Below are 14,513 nucleotides of genomic sequence, written 5' to 3'. Positions count from 1 at the left end.
TTTTTGTTGTTGTTGTTGTTTTAATTAATATAATTTATAATTTTGTTTTCGTTGACCAGGCACATGTGCTTAAAATAAAAATGATTTGTTTTTGTTTTTTTTTTTGGTTTTCTTTGTAAAAATTCCAATGGCAAAACTTAGTATAAAACTTGTTGATGTCAAGCGGATATATTGTTGTTTTTGTTGTTGTTGTTGTTATTATTATTGTTGTACTACTACTACGTCTATTTTGTTTGTTTAAATATTTTAGCAAAAGATCTCGTAACACATTCGCATAATAGAATATAAACCAATGTCCATAAAGTTATGGGAACTGTAAAAATGTTCAAGAGTTAACATGAATCAAAAATGGTTTACAACAAGGAGAAAAAAGGAACAGAATCAAAATCAAAATGTGAAAAAGTAAAAAGAAATAAAAAGAAAAAAATAATAAGAAAAAAACTCAAAACAAATGTAATTGTTTTGTATTTGGCATCATTTTGTTTTGTAGGAATTTGAAATACACTTACAATAAAATGAGGCGCTGAAAATAATACAGCCAATGTGGCAATTATGGTAAATAACGTAAAAACAATAAGGCACAAACGATCCACTACCATGGCAGCAAATTTCCAATCTCTTGTTACCTCACCAACTTCATCTTCTTTTTTTAACTTAAATTATTTGCAAAAAAAAAACAAAAAATAGTACACATATAACAATTTTTGTTTGAAAAGGGATATTTGTTAGATTATACAAAATAAGATAGATTTATATGTATAACCCAGCAAAGTTTGTACAATTATTAAGGCTGAAAATGCTGTCTTTTCAATTTTGAGTTGATTGAAGAGTCGTACTTTCGTTTGTACCCAATATTTGGTAACAGTAGTCGTATTTCTGTCTGTCATATTTATAGCAAACTTTGCTGGGTTATACCAACTTACTCGCTCATGCATACGAGTATGTTAATATGTTTCTTTTTTGTTGATATATGTCTATTTGTATGTTAATAAATATACTATAAGTACCATACACATGTATGTTTTATAATATTTCCTACTTTTTACCTATTTTGAATCTTAAACATAAAACATTTATATACTTAAGCTTACCTGATCCGTTATCCATCTTAACTCTTTCAATATTAAAGCCAATTCATATTCAGCTGATGAACTTAGACAGGTGTGTGATATGGCTTCGTGCATTCTTGTATCACCCACAGGACCAACAGGGCCAACACTACCATCGTCTCCTTGTCTGTAAGTTACAAGTAATACGATTATACGATATAAATGTATGTGTTTATGAATAAATTGTAAGAGTAGATGCAGTTGCGAATACGAAAATAGCAGTACCACTAGTAAATTGTTAGGAAACGGAAAAATTGCGTTCCTTCGGGTATATATAAAATTAAAAATGCTGAACTATAGAACAATATATGCAAGATCTTGGTCTGGACCAATCAATTGTTAGGATTGTCGTGAACATTTTACACTATAGGATCATTCGTTCTAATAAAGGAACGGCCACGAGGGGTACGCCTCAAAGAGGAGTCTTATCAACACTTTTGTGTAAGGCACCTGACGGATACATAGACTAGATGCTCGATTCCGTTATCCAAATGCAAGCAGCGAATTAGTATCTTTCACTATGAGCTCGATCAGACAAGATCGGGGTGTGAAACCACTAAACCGAGGGCGAACAACTTATCTTCTTGGACTAAAACGCTCACAACTAAGTAATGTAGTGGCGGTGATAACGGGACACTGCAAATTTGGCAACCATGCAAGGAGGCTTGGCCTGCCCTATTACGACTACTGTACACAGAGAAAACAGATTCGTAATAGCAACCGAATCTGTTGCCAATCGAATGATTCGGTTGCTCATACAGAATTTTTCGGTTCTAGCAACAGAAAGCCAGTTGATAACGAAGAATTTCGGTTGAAGCAACCAAACTTTTGTTACTGCTTCTACAATTTTGTAGCCACAACTGTAAAACTCGATCAATAAGGAAGAATCATTCGATTGACAACAAATTCGGTTGCTATTACAAATATGTTTTCTCTGTGTAGAAGCTATCAGAATGAAGAGGAGGAATGATACAACTTTTCATCTTCAGTTTGAGATCTACACATTAGGTTTTTAGGATATCGTTCCTCCAATAGTCTCTCTGAACTCTCGGACATGAAGTTGCAATGTATCAACGCCTTTATAATGAAAAGCAATTCCGGAAATCTCCTAGGGGTGACCTTATATCCGTTAAATAACTGGAGTCTACTAATCTCCATCTTACTCCTCATTTGACCTCTTCCTCAATATTTCTACTATATGTCCAATACATCTTCTCTTTTCATCTCTATCTGGTCCTCTCTATTTTCAAGTAACATAAAGGGACCTACTGAATGGACCCAAGTGAGCTGTTCTTCCTTGCTTCGTTTAACCTAACCTAAGTGAAAATATTATAAATTAATTGTATATTTAATGTTAAATTTAGTTCTTTTTGTCGATAGTTCTTGTTTTAATGGATCGCGTAAAACATTGCACCATTGCTTAACGAAAATTTATTTTAAAGTTATGAAAAAAGAGATAATCTCATTTAGATTTTCTAATCTGCATCAAAACGATATAAACGTAAAACTGCACCTCAGGACAATCAAAATATCGCACACGGGGGCAGAATCAAATTTTTGTTGAAATAAGTCTGGCATTTCTAAACGTCTGGTCTGATCGGGATACAATTTTATGTGAGCGTAACCAAGGAGTATTTGAGTTCATGTTATTAAAATGAGCCCTACAAATTCTAGCTATGGGGGTTATCTTCGACATGTAAAAATTTTAAACACGTGCAATATTTTTGTTTTCAAACCGATTTCAAAGATTTATATATTTTTGAAAAGCGATCTGCGCTTACGTGAGCTATTTATCTCATAATATTTCCAAGATATAGGTATTTCAAAATTTTGAACCGAATGGGCTCGATTATTAGTTAGACAAGTAAATTACTAATAATCAGGGAAACCAAAATATGCAAATGCATGTTTTTTCTGGTGAGTCTAATGAGCACATGGATAAGATATTTACACGTTTCAGAACTATTTAAGAATTTTGGCATCGATTTGTTAGTGCATATTTTTGCATATTTTACCCATAAATACATATTTTTGCATATATTTGTTTTAAGAGCATATTTATGTCATATTTTGCGTTTTTAGAGCATATTTTACTGTTTAATAGCATATTTTGAGTTTATCAAAAACAAATTTTGTCTTACTTATTTTTCGCTGTTGTGTTACAGGTTTTTAAATCCTTTGTTTAAAATTCAAAATTGAAAGATAGATGGCTTTTCACCAAAAAATAAAAAATTAAAAAACAGAAATTTTTTTTTAAAATTTAAAATAACAATTCGAAAAATTATTTTATCCAAAAAATGAAAAAACTGAAAAAAAATGTTCACCTAAAAAAAAATTTTTTATCCAAAAAATTAAAAAACTGAAAAAAAATTTTTGTTCACGTAAAAATATTTAAATTTTTTATTTTGAAGTATAATTAGGTGAAGGGTATATAAGATTCGTCACAGCCGAATATAGCTCTCTTGTTTTAATATAAAATAAGCACTATTTTAATAATAGCTCCATCTAAATATCAAATTTTAGTTCTAATTCAAACTTAACCGTTCTAAGTGTTAAAGAAATATTGTCTTTTAAATTTGCTCCTGTAACATCAGTTGATGTCGAAAGAACATTTTCTATGTATAAAAATGTTTTCAGATCCAATAAACAACGATTTTTATTTGAAAATTTAAGTAAATTTTTTTTGGTTAAAAATTATGTAAAAGTTTGTTTTTTAAGAGCATATTTTTTAAATTTTAAGAGCATATTTTATAGTTTTTACTGCATATTTAAAGCGCCTAAAACGCTTTTTTTAGAGCATATTTCCGGTTTCCCTGCTAATAATATACGAAAGATTTCAGAGCAATGGATTCAAAAATAAACGGAAATTGACCTATTTTTTTTTATCAAAATTTCAACTTTGTGCCACATGTTCTAAAATCCCAGAGCTGGGATTAGAAAACGAAATGCTGCTTTGGAAACCCTGATGTGTTTCCTATTTATCTAAAGTATTTTCCCAGCCCCGAAGAAAATGTGGACCCTATGTTTTTCGCGAATTTTAAAGGCATATGAAACTAAATTTAAATTAAAGTCATAACTTGGAAGAGCAAAGTCCAAGGCAAAAGCCTCTACTTAGAAAAATACATGGTGATACTCGTTTGTAGTTTGCCAGATGGCGCAATATTTTTTGAATTGATGGTTCTAAATTTGTTTTATTTCGGGCGGGTTTTTGACCTGAAGATTAAATTAAGTCATCTGATCTAATCAGATTATTAATTGGCAATTGATTTTTAAGAAATACTCGCAAAACAGCCCTTAGAAGTTCAGGCTGTAGGCAATATATTCAATGTTCAAGTAGTTGAACATTGCTGTAAACAGTTGAAATATTTAAAAATTTTCTGGTACTGCTAGTATGTTGTTCGCAATTGTATTTTACATAATATGTATAAGTGTAGGTTAATAATATTTTTTGTATTGCACCTACATACATAGATGTATAAGTTAAATTTATGTATGACTTTATAGGACCACTATTGTTGGAGAGGGTGTGCATATTAACACTCTCCTGCTTGAAATATGTATTGCACGTGCTCCACATCAAATTCTAATGATGGGTGCGTGTGTTTCTTCTCACATTTTTTGTTTACTCTGTAACATTGATATGGAGCAATACATAAAGCAAAGGAAATGAATTGAAATTGTTTCAAATGTTTTTGCTAATAGAGTAATTGAAAACTTTTGTTGAAGCTATAAATTTTCCTAAATATTTTAACTTTGTTGTTGAGTTTTAAGTTGTGGTAATTTGTTAAAGAAATGCTTTAAAATTAAGTACTTTAAATGATAAAGCTGCAAAACAATAAATATAATTTGATTTCATAGACTTTCTACGTGCATTTGATTCAAAACTCCATATTACCATTCGTAGATCTATGAGGTACAAGGAAATATATTATAAGAGATTATAACGCTTGTGAAATACAAGGGTGGGTCGAAAAGTCAGTGACTTTTTGAATGAAACACAGGTTTTTTGATAAAAAATTATTGTATTTTTCAAAATAGTCTCCTTTGTCCTTTTTTATACCTTCCAAAAACTTGATTTGTCGAGGCCATCAAATTATGTTTTATTTTGTGAGATTTTTTTCATTATTGGAGCCAAATCTCTTTCCGCCGAGACATTTATTCAGGTTTGGAAGCAACAAATAGTCACTCGGGGCTAAATCTGGTGACTAGGGTGGAAGAGGGAGCATTTCGTAGGCTAATCCATGGAATCTGCATATGACAGCCATCATGCGGAAAGCTTTCTCATATCCAAGTGATCATTCGAAATTTAAACCAATCAGCCACAATCTCTCGCACTTCTAATCTCCGATCGGTCAACACCAAATCATGATTTTTTTCAATTGTTTTGGGTGTATAGACCTCAACTGCGCGTCCAGAGCGATTGGCATCATCCATGCTATTACAGCCACAACGAAATTCAGTAAACCAATTTTTACCATTGAAACTGATGATGCTGAGTTCCCATATTTTTTTTTTTTTTAAGAAGAGAAGTAACACTCAGGCAATTAATATGCTTATATATAATTGTATTACTTTCTTTGGAAATTGGATATAGTGTAGAAGAAAAGGTGGTGAAAGGAGGAGAAAAGCTTTTCTTAATTGACAACTCTGCAATTGCGCGTTATGTTTGTTATTAGTGCAGGTTGCAGCGCCTCTGGTGGTGAGATGACGCGTTAGTCAAGCCAACAACCTTTATTAAATTATTTTACTTCGGTGGCGTTTTAGTGTTATACCACCGAAGGAGGGCAGTGTGATAAATATTAGTTATTAGTCAAATAATAATTATTATAAACTGATGTTGTTGATTGGCAGCGGCTGGGAATCGAACCAAGGCCACAAATACCATATCATGCTTAATGATCAAACGCGCTAACCAATTAAGGCACATCATCCCCCTTTTTCCAATTTCTCCTCAAGTCATGAGGTAGTGCTATCAATGGCTGTCAAACACAAACGAAATGACGCAGCCTGTTTAAATTTTGACAGGAGTCAACTGTCAGATACCTGTTGACAGGAGCAGTGTTGCCCTTGCAGTTAAGATCCTGGGAATTACACCTTCGCCTAAAAAACTGTATCGTGAGAGTTTTCACAAAATTGACTGATATTAAAATTGAATAAAATTTAAAAAAAAATTCGAAAGAGAAAAAAATATAAAATTGGTTGTATTTATTTGGATGAAACTTTCAAAGTACTACACGGTGGTCATGTTAGCCGGCCTATCAATATCAGAACATGCTTAACTCTCTAACCGGCAAGACTGCTTTTAGGCGGGTATGTTAAATGTATGTAATGCTGCTTTATTTGGTTATTTTTCGTGTTATGACGGTAGATATGTGTAAAGAGACAAACAATTTACTTATTGTGATAAACAAGAACGTGCAGCTGTCTTTTGTTTGTTTTTATTCCAACGTATTTTTTTTTCAAACAATAACCTGGTATATTATTTTACCTCGAAATAAAATTGGCCGGTCTGCTGTTAACTCCACTTACTAAATAATCTTGGATATGAATATGAAATTAACAGTTTCGTACTACACTGATAATATTTGTCTAACATGCCTTTGAGGCTCTGGGACTCTGAATAAGTTTTGGAAGTCGCTCAGCATTGCCATATCAACGAAATTAAAAAAATATTTAATAGCAATGTAAAATCAGGAATCTTATAAATTTTGAGACCCTCAAACTCCAGGTCATTATTAATAAAAGCTTTCGCCAAACATTATCAATCTTCTTGCCAAAAACAGCTATAATTTAGAACGAGCTGCTCCGACCTAAAATGAAATACAACTATCATGTATGGGTAGGTGTTTCTAAGTCTATTTTGGCGAGGGTGCTTATCGGTGACAGTGGGGTATCCAGCTCTATTGAATCACTGGAACATCGTCGTAATGTGGGTTGTGTTTCACTGTTCTATCGATACTATAATGTGCTCGGCTGATATTAGGGAATTTTTTCCCGAAACACGTAGTTTTTTTTAACAATATACGTTCTTCGGCAAGGGCTCATCGATACGTGGTCGACTAGACAGTGGATCGCACAACGATTTACAGGGAAAAGTCGTTCTCTAGGCGTACAGTCCGTATGTGGAATAAGCTTCCTGCTGAAGTCTTTGATGTCACTTTCAGTATAGGAAAATTCAAATCAAATAACCATAAACACTACTCCCTCTATCCTCCATCCTATAACCAATTTTCCTAGTTCCAACACAATGCATTGCATAAGTAGGGATCAGTACCTGAATACTGGCCCAAGCAAAAAATAAAAATGGTTTTCTAAACAAACAATTTTACAACAGAAACTTTTTAAATCCTTCTTTTAAATGGTTTTAGTTTGACAGTTACAAGCTTTTAACCCCAAACATTCATGGAGTGCCCCATATTATTGCATTAGCAATGTGACAATGTACTACATCCATTATAGCAGTGTATGTAGAAACTTCTGTAACGTACTATATTGTATCAGCTGGTATAAGGTGACTGATGGAAGCTTATAATGTTAAAATAAAACTCACTCAGAGTTTAAAGTTTATAAAAAAGTTTTCAAATAAAAAAAAAACTTAAACAAGAACTACAAGAAAAATGAAGAAAATTTAGCAAGAAATATAATCTTTTGGGAAGAAAGTGAAAACTTAGAAAAAAAAGAAAAGTTTATTATTAAAAAACAGTTTGATGTATAACATTTTTTAAAAATAGCTATGTAATACTTGATTGAATTCACAAACCTTTGATTTTTAGCTTTAAAAATATATTTCATTTTGATTTTTCTTGTATTTTGTTTAAGAAAACAATCATTGAACGATTTTCCATAGTCTCAAGTGAACAATTTTCCATTTTAATGATACGTCCCTAACACGTACCTACTTGAACATAAATTTCCCCTTTTTTTTTATTTATTTTTCAATTTGCTGTCATTGTTATTAAATATTTGATTATGAATGAACGTTTTTTTACGTGCCACCCTCAATGTTACACCAATGTGTGCTGCTTAAACAAGTGGTTATTATGATTACAACCGTGTTCCCATATACATACTTTGGGTACAGGATAAGTAAAAACATCCATTGCTACTGGAAACAAACGCACATAAAAATATATACAAGATGTCTTGTTGCTTCGTTGAGTTGATGATAACATTGTCGAACAAGGTGTATATTACATCATCATCATCGTCATCAGCAGCATTATTATCGTTTTCACTTGGTGCGTTTCTGGGAAGTTGCACAAAAATCACCAACGAGCAAGAAGGAAACATTTTCCCAGAAAACATAAAATGTTAACGGATGTAATATGGTTGATATTATCATTATTATTACTTGGCAATTGATTGTTGTGATTCCTGTGAAGCTCTATTGCATCAGAGATTGCAGTAACTGACATTAAGGTGCAACAGTAGAATGAAGGGGTTAGTTGTTATGAAAGTAATATAGCAGAGTTAAGAAATACATGTTGTTATGAGGGTTAAATTTTGTAGTTCGTTTGTAAAATTGTTGGGAAATTAAATTTAAAATTCTGACATTTCTAAAGCCTGCCAAGCCTGATAGCCTCACTAATGTCATTTTCAAAGAAGAATATATCAATGATACCTTCGGCCACATAATTGGCGATCGTCATGTCGGTTGGCTTCATCTCATATACCCCAGTTTTGCTTGTAAACATTGTCATTTAACCACAAATACTCCTCCTCGCAAAATAAAATATAGATATAAAAAACTAGTAAGAAAGCTACATCCCATATACCCTACACTAAGTAAAAGAGCAAAAACATTTTTCATTTAAAATTTCAATAATTTATATTCGTGAGTGATTTTCGGAAGTGGGCCTTATATGGGGGCTATGACCAATTATGGACCAATCACCATGAAATTAGGTCGTGTAATTTATGTCTATATGAAAGTTAACTATGTTGAATTTTGTGTGTATACCACCATTTTTAAGCGATTTATGATTTTCGGAAGCGGTTCTATATGGGAGCTATGACTAATTATGAACCGATCGTAACAAAATTTGGTGATATACATTTTTGTATATATAAAACTTATTTGGAGCGGAATTTGTGGAGATACATATATAAATTAAACATTTATGACCGATAAAGTCAAATTTCGGAAGGACATTTGTATGGGGGCTAGGTGAAATAATGGACCGATTTCAGCCAGTTTCAATAGGCTTGGTCCTTGGCCCGAAAAAATAATAAGTACCAAATTCGATCGAAATATCTTCAAAATTGCGACCTGTACTCTGCGCACAAGGTTTACATGGACAGCCAGACGGACGGACATCGTTTAATCGACTCAGAAAGTGATTCTAAGTCGATCGGTATCCTTTAAGGTGGGTGTTAGACTAATATTTTTGGGCGTTACAAACATCTGCACAAACGCATAATACTCTCCGCACTATGGTGGTGTAGGGTATAACTAGTAAAAAATATTGTTTTGCGTTTTAGTACAATTAGGGTCAAAAAAGTACAAGTTTTTACTGAATGAAGTACAATTTTTAATTGTCATTTATCATCCCTGCTCCACATGGTCATTCGGCATCTTATTGGAAAACGGTTTATTGGGAAACGATGGTGAGAGAATGAGGAATCGATCGGTAGATGCCAGCAATCAATAACAAACGACTGTATTGGGTATAATACCACTTATCTCTGCGAAACAACCCTCATGATAACAGCTCTAAATATCAAAAGATCCGTCAATATTCCAGAGTATCAATAGACCCGGTAACAGTTTCATATCGACTTGACCTTGCAGCTTAAGCTGATAATTGATAATTATATTCATATACGATGCATGTATGTACTTCTGATAGAATAAAAGTATATCCGACGTTTCAAAAAACTAACAGAGTTTTTAACCCACAATATCCATTTCAGGAGGTAACGAAAAATTTCAATAAAAAATGCTTTTTTTAAACCTCTACTTTTCGATATTATTTGGTACACATGTTTTCCATACAAAAGAATTTTGAAATTCTCTTCCTTTTGATTTCTATTTATGTAGGTTCAAACTTCATATATTTTAATAGATGCGTGTAAAATACCTAAATTAAAACTTCAGAATTTCAGATTTTATAATTTTTTCATATTAAAGTAGATTTTAAAGATTTTTACAAGAAATTTGTTTCTCATCAAATCAGGATATATCATTGAAAATCGTACTTGAACAAAGGATATCTCAAAAACAAGTGTGAAAGTATAGTCGCTCAAGTCCGACCATATTATACCCTATACTGAGTATATAAGCAAATAATTTTAATTTTAAAATTTAACTGAAAGGGCTGTCATCTGTCAGTTGAGTCCTGTCAAAATTTGAACAAGCAGCGTCATTTAGTTTGTGTTTGACAACCATTGACTTGAGCAGAAATTGAAAAAAATTAATTTCGTAGCATTTCTACTACTATTTTAAAAAAGTAGTATTTCTACTACCTTTCTAAAAGGTAACATTTCTACTACTATTTTAAAAAGTAGTATTTCTACTACCTTTTTAAAAGGTAGTATTTCTACTACTATTTTAAAAAAGGTAGTATTTCTACTACTATTTAAAAAAAGTAGTATTTCTACTACTTTTTTAAAAGGAAGTATTTCTACTACTATTTTAAAAAAAGGTAGTATTTCTACTATATATTTAGAAATACTACTTTTTTTAAAAAAGTAGTGTTTCTACTACTATTTCAAAAAAGTAGTATTTCATCTACTATTTTTAAAAAAGTAGTATTTCTTGTACTATTTTAAAAAAGTAGTATATCTACTACTATTTTAGAAAAGTAGCATTTCTACTACTTTTTTTTTATAAAAAGTAGTGTTTCTACTACTATTTTAAAAAAGTAGTATTTCTACTACTTTTTTAAAAAGTAGTTTTTCTACTACTTTTTAAAAAAGTAGTTTTTCTACTAATATTTTAAAAAAGTTGTATTTCTACTACTATATAAAAAAAGTATATTTCTACTGCTATTGTAAAAAAGTAGTATTTCTACTACTATTTGAAAAAAGTAGTATTTCTACTACTTTTTTAATAGTTAGTATTTGTACTACTATTTTATAAAAGCAGTATTTAAACTTCTTTTTTACTACTTTTTTAAAAGGTAGTATTTTTGCTACTATTTTAAAAAGTAGTATTTCTACTACCTTTTTAAAAGGTAGTATTTCTACTACTTTTATATATTTCTACTACTATTTTAAAAAAGTTGGTTTCTACTACTACTTTAAAAAAGGTAGTATTTCTACTACTATTTTAAAAAAGTAGTATATCTACTACTTTTTTAAAAGGAAGTACTTCTACTACTATTTTAAAAAAAGGTAGTATTTCTACTATTATTTTAGAAAAGTAGTATTTCTACTACTTTTTTTAAAAAAAGTAGTGTTCTACTACTATTTTAAAAAAGTAGTATTTCATCTACTATTTTTAAAAAAGTAGTATTTCTTCTACTATTTTAAAAAAGTAGTATATCTACTACTATTTTAGAAAATTAATATTTCTACTACTTTTTTTTTGTAAAAAGTAGTGTTTCTACTACTATTTTAAAAATGTAGTATTTCTACTACTTTTTTAAAAAGTAGTTTTTCTACTAATATTTTAAAAAAGCTGTATTTCTACTACTATATAAACAAAGTATATTTCTACTGCTATTGTAAAAAAGTAGTATTTCTACTACTATTTGAAAAAAAGTAGTATTTCTACTACTTTTTTAATAGGTAGTATTTGTACTACTATTTTATGAAAGCAGTATTTAAACTTCTTTTTTACTACTATTTTACTACTTTTTTAAAAGGTAGTATTTGATTGATCGATTATTACACGCTCAGGGGAAGATCTTAAGAAGACCATAAAGCTATTCGCTGAAAAAGGTAGAGACATTGCACGACGAGTTAGAAATAAAAGTGTCCGTCACTGCAGTGACCTGTTATCTCATAGGCTGTTCCTGAAGAAATTTTCGTAATAATTATAAATAAAAACTCACCTGTACATGGTACGATAATAAGTAGGTTGATGCGGTAATGTAGCACTAGCACAGCGATGATTACAACGGAAATCATCATCAATATCCAAAACATTGGCCAGCAAAGACTTGGAAGATCTAAATAAGCAGCAAAATCAAACAAAACGAAAAAAATTGAATCATTAATAAAATTATTTTCAATAGTTTTGCAAAATAAAGTCCCTTAAGAGGAGCCCAACAAAAACAACATTGACAATTTTGACATTGACACTAAACGCAGACACAAGATGATGAAGAGAGAGGGGAGCAACAACAGAGAAAGTGTGTGTGAGTGAGAATGATGAATAGAGAGAGACAGAGAGAGAAAAAAATAAGATTGCAAATTATTTTGTAATTACCTTTCCTTTAATTCAACATTTTGTATGTGTTGCTTTTTATCGCCATTATTCGAGGATGTCGATGATGAGGGAGGCGGTGGGCATTCATAGCCAACCTGTCCAGGTCTTTGCATGCGCAATATGCAAGGTAACCAATAAAGGAATATTACTCTTATCTGGTTTGGTACATGATGGTTGGTTGGTTAATGATGATGGTATGAAAAACAATCAATTGATTTTTTTTTTGGTTGTTGTTTGTTTTTTATTGTTGATGTTTTAAATTTGGTTAGTTTAAGGTTTTTTGTTCATTTCCGATTTTGAAGTAAAGTGTTTAATTTAATTTTTGTTTTTGTAAGGAAGTTTTTTTTAAAGGTTTTTTGTTTAATTTCGAAATTAATTAAATTATTTAGTTAATTATTGTTTTTATTGCAAAGGAAAAAAATGGAATTTGAACCACATGAAAAACCGCAATGGTCAGTAAAATTAATGATGATTATTTGTTTGTTTGTTATTTTTATATATTTTTTTATTTTGGAAAAAAGTAGTAGTAGTTGTTGTTAGAGTTGTAGCAGAGTTGTTTGATTTTTGGTAGGAGTAGTAGTAGTTGTAGTAGTAGAGTAGTAGCAAGTTCAGTGAGAGAGTAGTAGAGTTTGTTTTGGAGAGGGTTTGGAAAACGTTTTAAAAAATTTAACGTTTTTTTTTATTAGTTGCCAGTATTTATTTGATTTAAGAGAAAACATAAAAAATGTACAAAAAGAAAATTAATGTTTATATTTTTTAAAAATAATTATTTTGGTTTCTTTTAATAATAATTTAATGTAAACAAGTGTTTTAAGAAAATGTTTATATTACAGTTCTTTTTTTTTTCTTTAAATTTCGTTCTTTTTTCCAGCATGCATTTAATCTTTTTATTTTTTTTTTTATTAAAAGCAGTTTTTGTCATTAAATAATTAAGCGTGTGTTCTTTAAGTTGTATATTATTGTATATATAAAAATATTAATTGTATTGTTTTAAAAAAAGTATATAAGTTTAGGTATTAAGTGTAGGTGAGTGTTAGTTTGTGTATGTTTTGTGTGTGTGTGTATTTTGAAATAATGTGTTTTGTTTTTTAAAAGGATTTGTTTATTTAAAATAAATCTTTTTTTCGATTTGTTTTGTTTGTAAAAATATTATTACCCATTCACTCATTTCATGCGTATCTGGATTTCTATGATGATAATTGAGGATAAGTATGGTTGACACAACTGATGAAGCCACCATAAACATAATGCAATTGAAATAAGTTCCTAGAAGGACACAAAAATGACACAAATATTGTACTTACTACGTTTGATTTGTATTATTTTTTTGTTTGTATTGTTTTGTTTTTCGGTCAAAAGAAATAGGGTCTTTTTACGTTAAATTCAAGAAAAAGTTGTTAAATTTTTAAAATCGTAGCTTTTTTTGTTTGAAATTTGATTGTGTAAATTAAAAATCGTAGCAGTAGCATGATAATTGGAAAGTGTGTTTAATTATTGTAACACATTGTACTGCGTTTTATTTTTTCCTTAAATGTTGTTGCTTTTAAGAAGCCTACTTTCTTAAAATCATTTCAAAATTAAATTTAATTTTTGTTAAATAAACATAACTATATACAAATATTATGGATATTCACTTCATTTCAATGCAAATCTTAAAATATAATAGAACATTCACAGGTTTTCAAGTTTTGTAAAATTTTTGCACTTAAATTCACAACCGTAGCTCGTTTGCTGCCATCTTATTAGACTTGTTTGATTTTTCAGATTGATTTCTCTGCAAGATTCACACGTGGTCCTATGACAGGTACTGCGACACCTTAATGATTTTTCTATGTTATTCCAGACTCAGGGTAAGATCCCTTAATATAACCCCAACTCAAACCGCAAAATAATAGAATTTGCTTCTTCGTTCCTCCTCCAAGCACAAGCGGCACAGAGGTGAACTAGATTGATTATTTCTCCACAATATATAGTGGAGACCAGATAAAACCTTTTAAATCATATGATTCTATTGTATGACACACTTAGTA

General features: G+C 30.5%; 1 protein-coding gene across 1 annotated transcript; it reads right to left on the bottom strand.

Annotated features, from left to right (window-relative positions):
• Window positions 1–201: 201 nt before the first annotated feature.
• LOC135956346 (acetylcholine receptor subunit alpha-type acr-16-like) lies at window positions 202–12,713 on the bottom strand. The gene is made up of 5 exons (XM_065506800.1): window positions 12,484–12,713; window positions 12,107–12,223; window positions 1,092–1,236; window positions 510–653; window positions 202–313 (listed from the first exon to the last, which is right to left on the bottom strand). The coding sequence occupies exons 1-5, from the start codon at window positions 12,594–12,596 to the stop codon at window positions 305–307; spliced, it is 528 nt and encodes a 175-aa protein (XP_065362872.1). The 5' UTR covers window positions 12,597–12,713; the 3' UTR covers window positions 202–304.
• Window positions 12,714–14,513: the final 1,800 nt, after the last annotated feature.

The sequence above is a fragment of the Calliphora vicina genome, chromosome 4 (genome assembly GCF_958450345.1).
Source record: "Calliphora vicina chromosome 4, idCalVici1.1, whole genome shotgun sequence".
Lineage (NCBI taxonomy): Eukaryota > Metazoa > Arthropoda > Insecta > Diptera > Calliphoridae > Calliphora > Calliphora vicina.
Note: the sequence above shows the minus strand (reverse complement) of the source record. Positions and strands in the feature narration are given on the sequence as shown.